This window comes from Sceloporus undulatus, unplaced genomic scaffold (assembly GCF_019175285.1).
Source record: "Sceloporus undulatus isolate JIND9_A2432 ecotype Alabama unplaced genomic scaffold, SceUnd_v1.1 scaffold_20, whole genome shotgun sequence".
NCBI lineage: Eukaryota > Metazoa > Chordata > Lepidosauria > Squamata > Phrynosomatidae > Sceloporus > Sceloporus undulatus.
In genome coordinates this window covers 1,185,367-1,202,309 of record NW_024802942.1, presented here as the reverse complement: position 1 = coordinate 1,202,309, position 16,943 = coordinate 1,185,367, and the positions used below count along the sequence as shown (strand labels likewise).

The 16,943-nt window shown below is 38.1% G+C and overlaps 1 protein-coding gene across 3 annotated transcripts in view; it reads left to right on the top strand.

The window, feature by feature from the left end:
• LOC121917491 (inhibitor of Bruton tyrosine kinase-like) overlaps positions 1-16,943 on the top strand; it is a 61,760-nt gene that overhangs the window by 7,010 nt on the left and 37,807 nt on the right. For all 3 annotated transcript variants that reach the window (XM_042443504.1, XM_042443505.1, XM_042443503.1), the window contains exons 2-8: positions 4,702-5,358; positions 7,176-7,272; positions 7,905-8,029; positions 9,178-9,288; positions 12,511-12,681; positions 15,059-15,176; positions 16,110-16,290. In XM_042443504.1, the coding sequence (XP_042299438.1) occupies positions 5,035-5,358; positions 7,176-7,272; positions 7,905-8,029; positions 9,178-9,288; positions 12,511-12,681; positions 15,059-15,176; positions 16,110-16,290 (1,127 nt within the window). In that variant the 5' untranslated portion in view covers positions 4,702-5,034. The remainder of the gene's footprint in view (positions 1-4,701; positions 5,359-7,175; positions 7,273-7,904; positions 8,030-9,177; positions 9,289-12,510; positions 12,682-15,058; positions 15,177-16,109; positions 16,291-16,943) is intronic.

Sequence of the window (16,943 nt, the reverse complement as noted above, 5' to 3'; positions counted from 1 at the left end):
ATATATATATATATATATATATATATATATATATATATATATATATACACACATACTGTCTGACCCTTAGGTTGAGAGGAAGTGATTTACATGTTAGTCTCTGTGTTGGTCTGTTGTTGACTGGCAGGGACTCAGGGTGTCCATTTGATTTGTGTATATTTTTATAGCCCAAAACCCCCACAAAAAACTATATTTTTATAGATTGGGAAATATTTTACAGATTTTGACAACTCCTCTGGCAAAAATTCTCTATAGTTCGCCTTCGCCTACACATTGTACCAAATGTTGGGAACTGCATCAACTTTATAAACCATGGTGCATGATCCTAGCTGGAATGTGTCAGTATAGTGCATTTAGTCACTTTGATGTGTTTTAAAGATGTGAAGAGGGAACTGTTATGTCAACTCTTTAAACCCAACCTGGTGGATTTCATTGTCTGAACTGCAGTTTTCAATCCTATAAGCAGCTTGTCACAAGAAAGTGACTTAGCATGATTCACCTCTGATTGTTAAACACTGTCATGTGAGTTGGTGTAAATGTAGTGGCTTTATGTACAATCCAAGACAAATGGCCCACAGTGGCTGTCCAGACACCCCACTCTCTGCTTTCTGGGGACCTCTGCCATGGAGATAGTTAGCAGAGGAGCGAAACAGACTGCCCCGAAGGATTGGCTTGTCAATGCTCCTTTGAGCGCTGGATTGGGGCTGTGGTAAGTGCATGCTGCAGCCCCAATCCGGCGTTTTTCTGGGCCAAAAAGAAGCGGCATAATTTTGTCCTGGAAAAAGGGCACCACTTGCCATGGTGGCAGCACTTTTCTGTGCTCCTTTTGCATGCGGCGTGTGAATGCCACGCCAATAGAGCACTGTAACGCCATCCACCATGTGGTCAGTCGGGCGGTGTGATGCAAGTTTGGGGGTGGTGTTGGGACATGCTGTCCCCAAGCACTTACTGCTGGTCTGTACAGCCCCAGAATTAAATAGCTCCACTAGTTGATATTATATGACTAAAAACTTTCTATCTCCTGGGTGATCTTGGGCAAGTCACATGCTCTCAGCCTCAGGGGAAGGCAATGGCAAACCTCCTCTGAACAAATCTTCCCAAGAAAACCCCATAATAGCTTCTCTGTAGGGTCACCTTAAGTCAGAAATGACTTGAAGGCACACAACGGCAGCAGTCTCCTGTTTTACAAAGAAAAGAGTTTGTTATCATGGAACCTGCTTGGGCAGAAGCGTTTCCTACTTGAACCAGGTACTTGAGATCAATTGAGAAGTTTCATTTTGCACCATAGTTTTACCACTGTTAAGGTTTGTAGAAGAACGAACAAAATTTATTTACTTTGTATCATCTTAGGTAACCAAATGTATACAGTTGTCCCTCCGGATTTGCTGATTTCCTGTTCTCAGTTTTGAATTTCTGCGGACGGGAAGCTAGGAGGGATAAAATGGCCCATGCATAAGGCCACGCGCAAGAGCGCACAGCTATTAAAAACAACGAGGCTCCAATTTTTGCAGTTTTTCCAATTCATGGGGGGATCCAGAACAGATCCCCCACAAATCGGAAGGGACGACTGTACTTTGCTGTTGTTTGGTTATTGGTCATGTGAGGGCTGAATTTTAATATACCACAAATATTATTTAAGGAACATTTGGCATCATGTTTGACTTTTTCTAAAACACTGTCACCCTGGATAGTTCCTCCTCCCTTTTAATAGCTATTTTCCTCTGAGACATACAGCTGTATTATATAATTTGTTGTAATACTTTACTGTAATTTATTACAGTATAACAATTAGATGCAGTTAATTTTGCACACATTTCCATGAATTATATGGATATCTTAGTGTAACATAGGCTGCCTCTACACTGTATTTATGCTGCAGAATTACTGCAGTTTAACACTGCTTTATCTGCCATGTTTCAGTGTGTTTGAGTTCTGGAATTTATAGTTTTGTGAGATAGTTCACATCTGTCACAGAGCTCTGGTGCCACAACAAACTGCAAATCCCAGGATTCCATAGGATGGCATAGATTTGACAGTTCAAGGAAGATCAAACTGCATTAATTCTGCAGCATGGCAGCAGTCATAATAAACTAATGCTCCTTTCAGTGAACAAAATGCAGCCTGGCTTACCTAAAGAAGATGCCCAGGGAACACTTAGATGTTGAACTTGCATATCATTATTTCACAGCTTGTGAAATAAACTGATATGAGAGAAGTTACTGCTGAGTCAAAAATTGCTTCATGATGTCAGCAGTTTACTTTCTTTTAGAACAAGGTCCCAAATAGAACTCTGACTCATGTTGATCTGCCTCCCATTTCCCCCCTTTGTGCCTCTGCTGTGTCAACTTGTTAGCACTCCATTGCAATTTATTACATGGCAGTAATAAGCACTAAAATGTGTATGTTGTCTGCCCTCCCTCAATAAAGAGGTATCGTTTTTCAGGAGAAGGCGTGGATAGCTTTTGAAAACGATGAAAATAAACTTGGAAGACACTTGCTTACATGAATGCATCTACAGTGGGTGATGCTGAATATTTGAAAAAAAATGATGTGCAATATAATTGAGTGCTGGTATTTAATATCTGACAAGTTATGATATTTGATATTTCAAGTATTTGACAGCTTGTGTAATCAGTACTGGATATTTTATAAAGTATAGTTAATGTTGATATGATGACATATTTGTAGCAAATACTGATTTTAATCATTGGCCAGTGTGGTGTAGTAGTTTGAGTGTTGAACTTCGAGCCTGGAGACCAAGGTCCGATTCCCTCATCAGCCATAGAAACCCACTGGGTGACCTTGGGCCAGTCACACACTCTCAGCCCTAGAAAACCCCATGATAAGTTCACCTTAGAATTGCCATAAGTCAGAAATGATTTGAAGAGACACAACATAAATATGTAGTATTTGGTTTATGTTTGTGCTGAATCAAGTCTTCCTAATTGGCTTCATTTGACTATAATATATATACACTTAATTAGAATACAGGTTGAGTATCCTTTATCTGAAATGCTTGCAAACAGATGTGTTTTGAGGTTTGGATTTTTTTTCCAGATTGAGATGTCTTGGAGATGGGACCCAAGTCTAAACATGAAATTCATTTATGTTTCATATACACCTTATATGAGCCAGCATGACATAGTGGTTTGAATGTTGGAGTATGACTCTGGAGATGAGGATTTAATTCCCAGCTTGGCCATGAAACCCACTGGGTGACCTTGGGCAAGTCACATGCTCTGAGCCTTGGGGAAAGGCAAAGGCAACCACTCTAAACCAATATTGCCAAGAAAACCCATGATAGGTTCACCTGTGTAGAAGAACAAATAACATTCAGATGCCTGGGGTCACCATAAGTCTGAAACAACAACAGAACAATGAACAAAAACCTTTACAAAAGATCTGTTACTAGTGAAGATGCAAACTATTAAAAGTGGTATGTTGTATAGAACACACAATTGCCACATTTTTGGACTCCCCAAAATGCATGGTGATGGGAATATGTCAGACATCTGAATTTCAAAATTTATTGCTACGCTACTGCAACCTAAGTGGCTTTAGGCGGCAAGTTAATATCCCTTATTTTACCCTACCAGCTGAAATTTTGATTCAGTCTTAGATTTCTTGTGAAGATTACTGAAATAATGGATATGAAGTTCTTTAGGGGGGGAAAAAGAAAGAAAATTATATAAATGTCACACTGTCAAGGATTATAATCTGAAATCAAAGAAGGAATAAAATGGACAGAAGATCATTCTGTTGCTAAAAAGCCCCATCAAAATCTGTGCTGTTAAACTAGTGTTTCTTTGGATCTCCATGTGTAATAATCTTGAACAGCTCTATAAAGCACATAAGGGTCAATCTTGTTGATCTAGGAACAGCATCAATAACTTAATGTTGTCCCATTAGGTTCAGGAGAGCTCTCATTTCCTCCTTTTCCTTCACCACAATAAATAGATGTAGACAACACAAAAATGAAACATTTCTTCTTGTCACTGTATAACTGTCTATAGTGTTAGTAAATTCATGCCACAAAGACAGAATTAGACGAAGGACCACCCATTGCTAATACTATTTATTTGTTTGTGGCTTTGCTGAATCCAGTGGAAGTCTTTTCTACACAGGAACTACACTTGCCCAAATCTGGAGGAGTCTCATAACTTACTCATGAGAACAAACACAGATGTTTGAATGACCTAGGTTGAAATGACAGGGCAACCTTATTAGCATTATTTATTTAAGATAGTAGTCTTTATTATGATTGGAAAGCTCTTATCAAGACAATAATTGCAGACCTAATGTGGATATTGGATAGTATATGCTTCACTCCAAAAATTAGGAATAGTAAATGTGTAATAAAGGAAAACAAACATAGCATTTTAAAATTGAACCCTGATTTACATATGATGCTGGGCAAGTAAAACAAATGAAGGTGGAGAAAGGTGACCACAAACTGCATAGAGTATGTGTGTAACATGCTGGTGATATGTTTAAACTCTGCCTAAATGTGTTACTATCAATATTCTATCTTCTTGGTTTGTGTGTGTGTGGAATATTCTCCTTATATATTAACCTGTGTACAGTTTAGTCTGCTCTTTCTCTCTCCATCAAAACATAGTTTTACAAGTCCAAAACTTTGCTAAAGACAGTCACTTTTTAAAAAGTCATTACTAATTTAATCTACTTCTGTTTTTTTTCCAGGTCTCCCTTGCAATTATGGATATCTAAAAGAGCAAGATAGTGTGGAGGGGGAACCCCCCTCCCCACTCCTTTGGTTGCCTTCTGTAAACTTATTTTCCTGGACAGTAATAAAATATTTTGTAGAAAAAGAAATGAAGACTTGAACTCAAAATTTATATTGATGAAATATATTTATTTTTTTACGTGCCAAGCCTTAAACAGCACAATTTTTTTATGGCCGCTGTCTGAAACAGAATAAATGACCTGGAAATCTTGGACTGCATGTGAGGAAGGGGCAAAACCAGATTGCCCTGGTGTGCTTTATAGGGGCTTAGCAGTTCAGTAAAGAGTACGATGAGTTCTTTGATGCCAGACTGTACTCTGAAATGTCGATCACAGCAGCATGCTTTGGATATTGTTTCAGTAGTGACCCGAGGAAGTGAAGGCCAGATCAAGGCCTTTCTCACTTCTCATTGCTATAATGCAGCAACAAGCAAGGATACATTTGGTAGGAATGCTCTCCATCTTGCCTCTTCTTGTGGAAAGAAAGGCGTGTTGGACTGGCTGGCAGAAACAAATGGAGTGGATTTGTCGGCAAAAGACAAAGAATCAGGATGGACCGCTTTACACCGTAGTGTCTTCTATGGCCATATAGATTGTGCATGGTCACTACTGAAGGTTGGTATTTTGCCATTTTTATTAAAGCTATAAATATGCGTTCTGTGTCATGTCCACAGAGAAGCCAAGCCATAAGCAGATTTAAAAAAAGCCAGATTTTACATTGCTGCTAAATCCCATCTAGTCATTCTTTCATCAGCACACACCTTTTAGCAGTTCCTCCTGAAAATCAAACTAGACTGTTCTTCAAGTGATATTTAAGACAAAGCTCAGCAGGAAGTCTTAAATAAAAATGACTGAGATTGTATGGAAGAGCAGTCATCCCCTGTTCATACAAGCTGAACTTATGAAAGGTATCAGTGTTGCTTCATTTTTTTTGGTGTCTTTTGAAATTATATAGAACTAGGTATCAGCTATAGAATCTCCTGTAAACATATTCACCTATGACAACTACTGTGTCCCCAATGGTTTGTGGGTGGAGAAATTGCATTTTAGTTGGCACTAGTTGTAAGAAATTAAGTGACCTGCCACACTGCACAAATAAAGCAGTTTGATACCACTTTAACTGTCATGGTTCCATTTTGTGGTATCCTGGGATTTCTAGTTTGGTGTGGTATTCAGCTTCGTCTGTCAGAGAGTTCTGGTGCCTCACCAGACTACAAATCCCAGCCTAGGATTTTGCAGGGTAGAGTCATGTCAGTTAAAGTGATGTCAGACTACTTTATTTGAGCAATGTGAAATGAAAGGAAAAAGTGAAAGGCAAGGAAAAAGTGTGTGCATAGGGTTTTGGAAATTTCTGGTTGCCTTGGTAATTAGCAGAGAGAGGAGCAGTGGTTTATTTGACATGAATTATTTGACTTTCGTATGACATTAACATTATTTGACGTTCAGTGCAACTGGAGAGGAGTGAAAGGAAGAAAATAGCTCCTATCCTCCTCCAGAACTTGAGAAAGTTACATTTTGGACCATAAATGAATGTTGGTCATGGTTGAGGCAACTTTGGATCCTGGCAATTTTAGTCCAAAAAAGTGCCTTCTCCCTAGTTCTCAGCTGAAATATGTATATGTTCAGGATGGGGGCTTGTTCTGTTGTGACACTTTGAAAGGGACTCTGTTTTCCAGGCATGCTCAAGGTTTGACACACAGTTGTGAAGAGTTCTCGCTTTTGTTTATGTTCAGAAGAATTGCAGCAGCGCTCCTTAGTGAAGCGGCAAATGCATTTGCTGACTGTAGCTGAAAAGTTAATTTCAATTTTTTTTTAAAAAAAAGAGAAACATGACATTGTAGTCGTTTCTTGAAAATAAAAGGAGTCATAGAACAAAACTTACACAAAAAAATTGATGAATTTTCCATAAATACTTTGATTTTTACAGTGTAAAAAATATCTAATATAGTATTCACCTTACTGGTTTTTTTTTTACATAATACATTTGTATCCTCCTCCTCAATGCATGTTTTTTTCAAGATAGCTTAGAAACTAAGAAAAAATAACATTCAGAATTTAAAACTAAGCTGGTAGCATGAAACAGGGGCACTGACACAGGCAAAAACAAATTAATTATTATAAAAGTGGAGTTAGGAGCAGCGAAAGAACAAGAATTTAAAAATCTGGGAATTCTGGGCTTCTGCAGTTGGATGCAGAAAGAAAATGTTATCTGCCTGGACAATATCTGTTTCACCTATAGAGCCAAAACAATTTTTCATCTGTAAAGTGTAAGTTGATAAATAAGACAACTCAGTGTAAAGGATGGATGAGATAGGTAAACTTTTTGTAGTAAAAAACCAGCTAGAAGGAAGAAATTTTTAAAAAGGCAGCTGTTTTTTTTTATATGCAGGAGGCTGTCATTTTGTATCTCTTTTTTTGTCTCATGTTTTCAGCATGGTGTGAACTTGTATGCACAGGATAAAGAAGGCTTGTCTGCTTTGGATCTTGTAATGAAGGATAGACCATCCTATGTCATTTTCAAAAATACAGGTAGGTTTGTAATACAGGTGGTTTGTTATAATTTCAGCTATTTGAACAAGTAAATAGAACTGGGGGTTGTTTTTTTTGTGAAGAAAATATCTGCAGTGTGGTACACACTGATGTTAGATGTTAGGTCCTCACTTCTCTGCAGCATGCAGGGAAAGATTCACAAGGGCAATTTATGTAATTAATGGGCAGAGACTCCTTTCAGGTAATTCTGCTTTTCCATTTTCAGACCACTTAGATGATTAAATGAGAAATATCTGTTTGAAAGGAAAATGTATGTGTTTGTATATCTGTATGGAATACTATATATGCTCATGTATAAGTCTAGAAATTTGACCCCAAAAACCTGAGTCGACTTATCCATGGGTCAATGTAAGTACTGTGTGTGTGTGTGTGTGTGTGTATATAAAACACTGTGTTAAGATCTCTGGAGGAATGGTGGGATATAAATGACACTGCTACTACCCCTACTCAGTAACTTTATACAGTTAAACATTTTAGGCTTTATAATCCAACATGATAAGTACTTTTCTGAAATATCCTGAATATGCCAGATAGTTTTCCGGAATATCTGGAGTGATTTTGCACCTCTTCCATATGTTTGGTGGTATAAATGATGTGTTCTTTTGTCTTAGATCCTACAGATGTCTATACTTGGGGAGACAATATAAATTTCACTTTGGGTCATGGTAGTCAACAGAGTAAATATCATCCTGAGTTGGTGGATCTCTTTCCTAGAAATGGTGTTTATATTAAACAGGTAATTAAGACATTAACAAAGACACTTCAGTATTGTTAGTACAACGTGTATTTGTTGTAAATTCTTGACATTGTATGAAAAAGAGTACATAGACATGTAGAACACTGAAATAGATTGTTCAAGGATGCCTTATTATCTGCCTTAAACGATGTAAACTACTCATAGGTGTAAGGTAATAAGATCTCCAGTACTTCCACCTCCTTCATTCAGCACTTGATTGAAGAGATATTTCCCTTGCTATTTTTTTGTACTTGTGTTTGCCTCAGGGTGCATTAATGCTTGACTGCTTTATATAAGGTCATCCTGAGTGTGTCCTCTTCCTTAAGAATGTAATAACTTTGCCAGGTCAGACTAAGGTCTTTGTAGTTGGAATTATTTAGAATCCCAGCAAATATTGGGTGGTAGGTAACCCAATAGATAATAGGTCATGATCCCTCAGTGAATCTTCCAGTAGCAACCAAAGCAAGACTACATAGTGTCAGACTCATTGGTCATGAATGGTGGCCCATCAGGGACTTAGTAGAAATCATGTTTTTGCAGTCTGTCTGGGCCTTTCTTAAGCACCTGATGTGCCACAGTACTTGCAGTATTCAGAATATATTTGATTCTCATGGAGATTCCTGTTCATTGGTGAAAAGAGGAACGTAGTAAATAACTTCAGCATGCAATTAGAATCATAGAATCGTGGAGTTGGAAGGGCCATCCAGTCCAACCCCCTGCCATGTAGGAAATCTAAATCAAACCATCCCTGACCGATGGCCATCCAGCCTCTGTTTGAAGACCTCAAAGGAAGGAGACTCCACTACACTCCGAGGGAGTTTGCTCCACTGTCAAACAGCCCTTACTGTCAGGAAGTTCCTCCTAATGTTGAGGTAGAATCTCTTTTCCTACAGTTTGCATCCATTGTTCCTGTTGTGTAATATACAAGCTTATTTCTTGAATAATTCAGGGTGGAACAAATATAGCTAAAGGATACTGAAGCAGAGTAGATCACTGTGAATCAAACCCAAAACTTCTGAGTTGTGTTGTGTTGTTTTGTTTTACTTTATATCTAGAAGAAAATATGACAGAACTATGACTTATATTTATAGAATGTTCCACATCTTAGTAAACATAGCTGAAGATATGTTATTTTCTTCTCTCCTTAGGTGGTACTCTGCAAATTTCACTCCGTATTTCTTTCACAAAAAGGACAGGTTTATACCTGTGGACATGGTCAGGGTGGACGCTTGGGTCATGGTGATGAACAGACTTGCTTGGTATGCCAAAAAGTAATGCTCTCATGTGAAAAGAGAATTGGTTTTCAGATGTAATGTCTGACCCATTGCTGTTTACGTTTTGGCTTTGGGCTTTTTTTATTATTTCAAACAGCAGTTTGGCCTGAAACAGACAGGTGAGATGAAGTGCTCTGAGGTCGCTCTGGCTGCAGGTGTTGTGGGACTGCAGCAACCACACGGCCCACTATGAAAATGGGCTACCACCACTGGCCCCAACCCATGCTGCCAGAAGCCGGATTATGCCCTCCTTTTTGTTCCTGTCCAAAGGACTGGAGCAAGGCGTTGGAGCAGTAAATGCCACAGCCTCAAAATGTCTGGAAGCTGGTTTATTAGGCCTGTCTGTTCTCGGCCTTCATCAGTACTGCAAAAGCTACTTTTAACACAGTATCAGGAACAACTTCTGTTTTAGTGGAGGTGTGTGCTGTTTTTAACAAGACGTACAAGCATAATTACCTGGAGGGCTTCATACTCACAGATATTATCACATAGCCCTACAGAGAGTACTCGTCGTTATGTCATCTTTGCACCAGATTGAAAAAGTGAGAGCATGGTATAATATTTTCATTTGTGATGGATGGTGTGTATTAAACTCTGTTAATGTTTTGGTTAAGTGTAATGTGGTACTGATGATAATTATGAATTGTTAACTAGCTTCACTTTTAACCAGCTTGAAACACTAGTTAGATGTGAATCCTGGGTAATACTAATGCTGGCTAACATTTAAAGAAGTAGCTGTGTTGTGCACAAAAACAAGAAGTCTTGAAATGATTATGTGACTTGTCTCTGACCTTACATTGGACTTGAAAGCAGTTGCAAAGACAGAACAATCTTAATGTTTTGTTATGTCGGGGCGGGAGACAGTATTCTGGAAGGCAAAAGGGCTGGAGAAACTAGCCAAGCTGTCATAGAGGGAACAAGGCAAAGAGTGCAAGGACCCAACAGTGAGAGGCAAAAAATCTTGCACAGGCAGCAGGTAAAGGGGACACATGGTCTTTGATGTCTCTACACTAATGCACAGAGTATGAGAAATAAGCAAGATGAACTTGAGCTCCTAATACAGCAAATATGATATAATAGGCATCCCTAAAACCTGGTGGGATGAGTCTCATGATTGGAATGTAGAAATAGAGGGATATAACCTTTTTAAAGAGAAATAGGCCAAACAGGAAAGTAGAAGGGAATAGCATTATATATCAGGGATATTTACACCAGTGAAGAGATCCAGGACATCAAAACTGGAAGCCAGGTGGAGAGCATCTGGATAAAAATTAAAGGGGAGGGAAACAACAAGGATGTTATTGTGAGAGTCTACTACAGACCCCCAAGTCAGACGGAGGAATTGGATGATGCCTTTCTAGAACAGATGACCACAAACTCAAAAAGGAGGGATGTAGTAGTGATGGGTGACTTTACTTATCCTGATACTTGCTGGAATTCAAATTCAGCAAAATCCTTAAGGTCTAGCAAATTCCTCACTTGCCTTGAAGACAGTTTCATTGTCCAAAAGGTGGAAGAGGCAACAAGGGGATCAGCTATTTTAGATCTGATACTAACCAACAGGGATGACTTCGTTAACAGGGTGCAAGTGGTGGGATTCTTAGGTGGAAGTGTCCATGTTCTCCTGGAGTTTGTTATATAGTGGAAAGGAGAAGCCAGGCATAGTCAGACATGCATTCTAGACTTTAGGAGAGCTGATTTCAGTAAACTTAGAGAAATACTGGGGGTGATCCCATGGTCAGGATACTAAAAAAGAAGGGAGTTCAGAATGGATGGGAGTTTCTCAAAAGGGAGATACTGAAGGCACCATTTAAAACAGTTCCAGTGAGGAAGAAAAATGGGAAGTGTCTCAAGAAATCAGGATGGATGATTAAGGAACTTTCAATTGAGCTAAGTTTTAAATGGAACATGTATAAGAAATGGAAAAATGGGGAAATCACCAAAGGGGAATTCAGACAAATAGCTAGCATGTGTAGGGGTAAAGTCAGAAAAGCTAAAGTGCAGAATGAACTCAGGCTTGCTAGAGAGGTTAAGAACAACAAAATGGGCTTTTTTGGGTGTGTCCATAGTAAAAGGAAGAAGGAAATAGTAGGGCTACTGCATGGAGAAGACGGCAAAATACTAACATAAGACAGAGAAAAGGCAGAATTATTCAACACCTTCTTTGCTTCAGTCTTCTCAGAAAAGGCAAAGGGTGCTCAACCTGAGGAAAATGGAGCAGAGGACAGAATAGGGGAAATTCAGCAGAGAATAAGTAAAGAGATAATACAGGAATATCTGGTTAATCTAATAATAATATAAGTCTCCAGGACCTGATGAACTACATGCAAGAGTATTAAAAGAACTGGCAAATGTAATATCGGAGCCATAATCTTTGAGAACTCCAGGAGAACAGGAGAATTCTCAGCAGACTGGAGGAGGGCAAACATTGTCCCTATCTTCAAAAAGGGGAAAAAAGAGGATCTCAACAATTATCGTCCAGTTATGGTAGTCTGATGTCAATACCAGGAAAGATTCTGGAGCAGATCATTAAACAGAGAGTCTGTGAACATCTAGAAGGCAATTCCATAATCACAAAAAATCAACATGGGTTTCAGAGAAACAAGTCATGCCAGAGAAATCTAATGTCTTTTTTTTTATAAGATTACCAGTTTGGTAGATAAAGGGAATGCTGTGGATATAGTATATCTTGATTTCAGTAAGGCCTTTGATAAGGTTCCCCATGACATTTTTGCAAACAAGCTTGTGAAATGTGGGCTAGACAAGGTAACTCATACATGGATTTGTAATTGGTTGACCTCCTTGGAGGTCTTTAAACAGAGGCTGGATGGCCATCTGTTGGGGATGCTTTGATTGAGATTTCCTGCATGGCAGGGGGTTGGACTGGATGGCCCTTGTGGTCTCTTCCAACTCTACGATTCTATAATTCTATGAAATGTGTTCAAAACACCCTGGGTTTGGGGAAGAACTGCATTTTTTAATATATCATGTATATATTTAAGGATTGAAAAAGCTTTTACATCCTAAAGAAATTTAATCTAAGATCGATATAAATAATGTTTTAATGTGCTTAAAACCAGCAGTACATACAGTTTGCATAAAGTGCTATTTTGTTCGTTTGTTCTTTTTAGTTCTGAGTAGAGTGGTGAAGTTCCTAATGGAGGCACATGACAGATACTAATGCAGTGTTTTGTTAACATACATTAGATTCCCAGGCTGGTGGAAAACTTGCTGGTTCATCAGTGTTCTCAGGTGGCAGCAGCTACAGATCATACGCTTGTTTTAACAGAAGATGGATGTGTGTACACCTTTGGCCTCAATACATTTAATCAACTTGGTGTTATTCCTCCTCCCCCTAATTGTAGTGTTCCCAAACAGGTAATGCAAACATTTTAGCAAGTGACTACTGTATATCTCACGTATAAGCAGAAATTTTAGTCAAAAAATTGACCCCCAGAACCTAGGTTGACTTATCCACGGGACAGTGTAAATAGTATACTTTAATTCTTTTTAAAATGGAAACCATCCCCTGGTGAAAGGCAAGAGTGGAATCTGTCTTGGCAGCACTGACCTCCGTCTACTCTCTCTTCCATCCAGCCTTAAGAGTGAGCACAAAGAGTTATGTCTGCCATAATTTTATAGGTTCTTTGGCATTGTTTTCCTATGCTTCATCATTTAGATTCTTTGTTGCATGCCCCTAAGTTTTACCTTCAACTTATCCAAGGGTCATATCAATTTTTGCCCCCCAAATCAGTCCTTAGCGTATACATGACGCAGACTTATTATCGAGTATATGGTAATTTTGACATTTCTACAGCAGGATACCTGTAAATATGTTTATTTGCAAGAACACGTGGATGTACTCCTGTGTATTACTCAGCAGACAGAGGTGATATTTGATGCCCTTGATGGAAAAACATTTAAGATTGCTTAAAAGGGATGTCAGGTTATTCACTGCTGGATAACTGTTTAACTGTGTATTCCTCAGCTTTGTTCATAACCTGTCCTTTATTTGAGAAGAGTCCATTTTGAGTAATATTTGGCAGTAGTCTGAACCAAGGAATGGTCTGTGACAGTCTGAATCAAGGGAAACATTTTTAGAAGAGATGAATTGTTGAACTCTTGCAGTGGTTTAGTCATTGGGATTATGGTAATAAAACTGAGCAATTATCTTCAAAAACATAATTGTAAATGGAATTTCAAGAGAGAGTAACCTGTTTGAGTGCTTGTGTACCCACATACCAGGATACATGAATGAGGCTGCAATATGTAACACATCCCTGTATGAATTATCTGGTTCATGTAAAGACTTAAGTATGTATAGTTATATGAGAGGCATCATGGTATAGTGGTTTGAGAATTGGATTATGATTGGAGATCAATTTTTGGCTCAATCGTGGAAAACCACTAGGTGACCTTGGGTGAGTCACACACTCTCAGCCCCAGAAAACCCTATGATAGGTTTGCCTTAGGGTCTCTATAAGTCAGAACTGACTTGGATGTATACAACAACAATAACACAGAGACCTCTTCTGCAGATGTCCACATCTGTACAAATGCCAGTGTGTGCCTTATATGAAATGTTGCTTTTGGTTGCTAGGATTATGTGCCATGGCATTTTGTCAAGGGTTCAAATGAGCAGTTACATTAATACCCCCAAAGGGTCAGAGCTATTGACAAATGAACCAAATATGCTCTGATTATGTGAAAAGTACTTCCTGTGGATGAATGAGGTAGTCCTGATCTTGTTTGCCCTCTGAATAATGTAATAATGAGTGGAGCAATAATAATTGCACCTGAGGTTTTATCTTAATGTAGTAACTACCCTACACTCTTAATATGTGTAAGCTATAAATTAAATTAATATTATTTCAAGGCTTAAAATTCTACAGACAAAAGCTACTTCATATTCTGATCATAATTTTCTGCTTCAATTGCTGAACAAGCATGGTGTGACACTCAACATTTGGGAGCTTTTGACCTGGGTAATAAGTGTGAGTTTTATAGATGGAAATATAAAATATTAAAAAGACCAAGCACTCACGGGGTAGCAAATAACTTTGAAAGTAGCTCAGAGCAGTAAGAGCACCTTTAAGAAAATGAAAATGATTTTAGAAAACTGGGGGAAGATTGTGTGGCATCTAAACTTAAAAAGAAAAAAAGTTCCCTAGTGACTCTCAGAAGAAGAGAATTTCTGCATTTAGTATTATTGCAGGATCCCATGTGATCTGTTGGTGACTGGAACATAAATAAATAATAAATAATAAAGTTTTTATTTATATCCCGCACCTTCCTTCGATCAGGGCGGCTTACAGTATAAAATATAAAACAACAATACATACAATAAAATCCAAAATACATCACATATAAACAATAATAAAAAACACAGGCTAAAAGCCCCAAAGCCCTTCCTCTTGGCCACGAAAGAGGAGGGAGGCCCACAGGATTTTTAATCGGGGAATGCCTGTTGGAACAGGAAGGTCTTCAAATCCTTCCTGAATTGGGCCAGGGTGGTAGTCGAGCGGAGCTCAGTGGGCAGCGTATTCCAAAGGGCTGGGGCAGCAGTGGAAAATGTCCTCCTTGTGGTGGAGGACAATCTAGTGTATTTCTATTAATATGTGTTTCTTTCTCTAAACTATGATAATTTAGGTAAGGTAAAATCCCTTTGATTGAATGTTCTGCTGCTGCTGATATCTGTCATTCAGAATATGCTAGTTACTTGACAACCGTGTGTGCGTTTGGGTTTTTCATACAGGTTCAAGCAAAAAATCTTAAAGGAAGAACAGTTATTGGTGTGGCTGCAGGCAGGTTCCATACAGTGCTGTGGACCAAAGAAGCAGTATACACAATAGGGTTGAATGGTGGACAACTAGGTAAGACAGAGAATCATAACTCTGAGCTTGATTTTTGGAGGGTCATATGTGTAATGATGCCATGTCTATAGAAGAGATTTAAATATAATATACAAAAGTTTGAAAATATTTAAATAGTGCTTGAAAATATTTAAATGGTGTTATTAGAATTTCAAATGAAAAAAGAAAGAGAGAACTATCTTTGTCCCTCTCTGTGGCAGCTTCTCTATTATTTTGTTACCTTACAGTCATCTTATTGTTTCTAGATATATTGTCACTAGTCAACTGTCTTTTAAGAATATACATGAAGAAAGGGTGAAATGCTATTGTTTTTAAGAAAAGTTATTCAAAAAGACTTATCCTTCTTCCTGCAACTTGGAAATGGTTGGTATGGGTACACAGCATTCAATATAGTGAAATATTTAAAATAGATTTCACTATTTGAATTGAAGACACTTAAGATCAGTGGGGCATGAGTACAAATTTGAGATGTACTTACAACTTTACTTGAAATAAAACATAACTCCTTCCTATGGGATTGGCTCTGAATTATGCATTAAGTGGGATATTGTGTTTCTATTCATTGACAAACAATATTGTTAGTCTTTCTACAATGCAGTTCAGTGATCTACAACATTTTCTACTACTGCATGTTTAGTGTGTTCTTTGTTCCAAATGATCTGGCAGGAAAGGCCCTAGAACACTGCTGTTCATCAAACTAGAAAATTCTGGGCTAGTGGTCTAGTATTTTCATTCAGTATAAGGCAGCTTCGTATGTTGGCCTAAGCTAATAAGTCAGTTTTTAATTCTCCATAAATTTTAATTGTGTTGAGTGGCTGAATAGCAAACACTTTCTCCCCCTATCCTTCTTTCTAATATGAAAATAATTATGCTCGTGCCAAATAGTTCTGGATCACAAAAACCTGACGTTGAGGATGTTCTCTTACATTGTAGGATACTTGCTAGATCCTAATGGAGAGAAGTGTGTTACTTCTCCTCGCCAAGTCTCTGCTCTGCATCATAAGGACATTACTATGTCCTTTGTCACTGCAAGTGATGGTGCCACAGTTTGTGTTACAGAAAGAGGAGATATCTATTTGCTTGCTGACTATCAGTGCAAGAAGATTGCTTCCAAGTGAGTGTTTTTTTTAAAGAGAAGTCTGTATATATATCCTTATTGAGATTTTTTAAATTGTAGCTTTTTAATTGCCAATGGGTTATGTTGTTTGCATAGTAACACCTTTGCTTTGAGCACACAGTTACTGCTGACTTCTTAGATTATATGAGGTGAGAGCAGAAGGACTGATATTGCTTATTTCATATATAGCAATGCACAAGGCTTTGCCAAAACTGAGCTGTCAGTTATGTGAAATACGCTCCCACACACAGAAGTGGCTTGGATCCAATCTGATTTCTCATGTAGCATAACAATAGTGTAGTACTCAGTGAACACACATCAAGATAAAACAGTATTACCTGTGGAACTCAAATGGGTTAGTGAATCCATCATTTGAAAGTTGTTCCTCAGGTAGGAGCTTATTTCAGTGAAATAAATAACATTTTACCATATTTATTTATTTTCTTATTTATTTTATATCATACTTTTCTCCCATATGGGACCTGGACCCAAAGCTGTTTACACCATACATTAAACTGGAATAGTCTGAAATACAAAAATTGAAAAACTATTAAACAGAATCTATTTAAAAACATTAATGCCAACCAGTTAAAAGCTGAAGAGATGATTAAATAAGGTCTTTGCCTGTCACTGTAAAGAGAGCAGGGAGA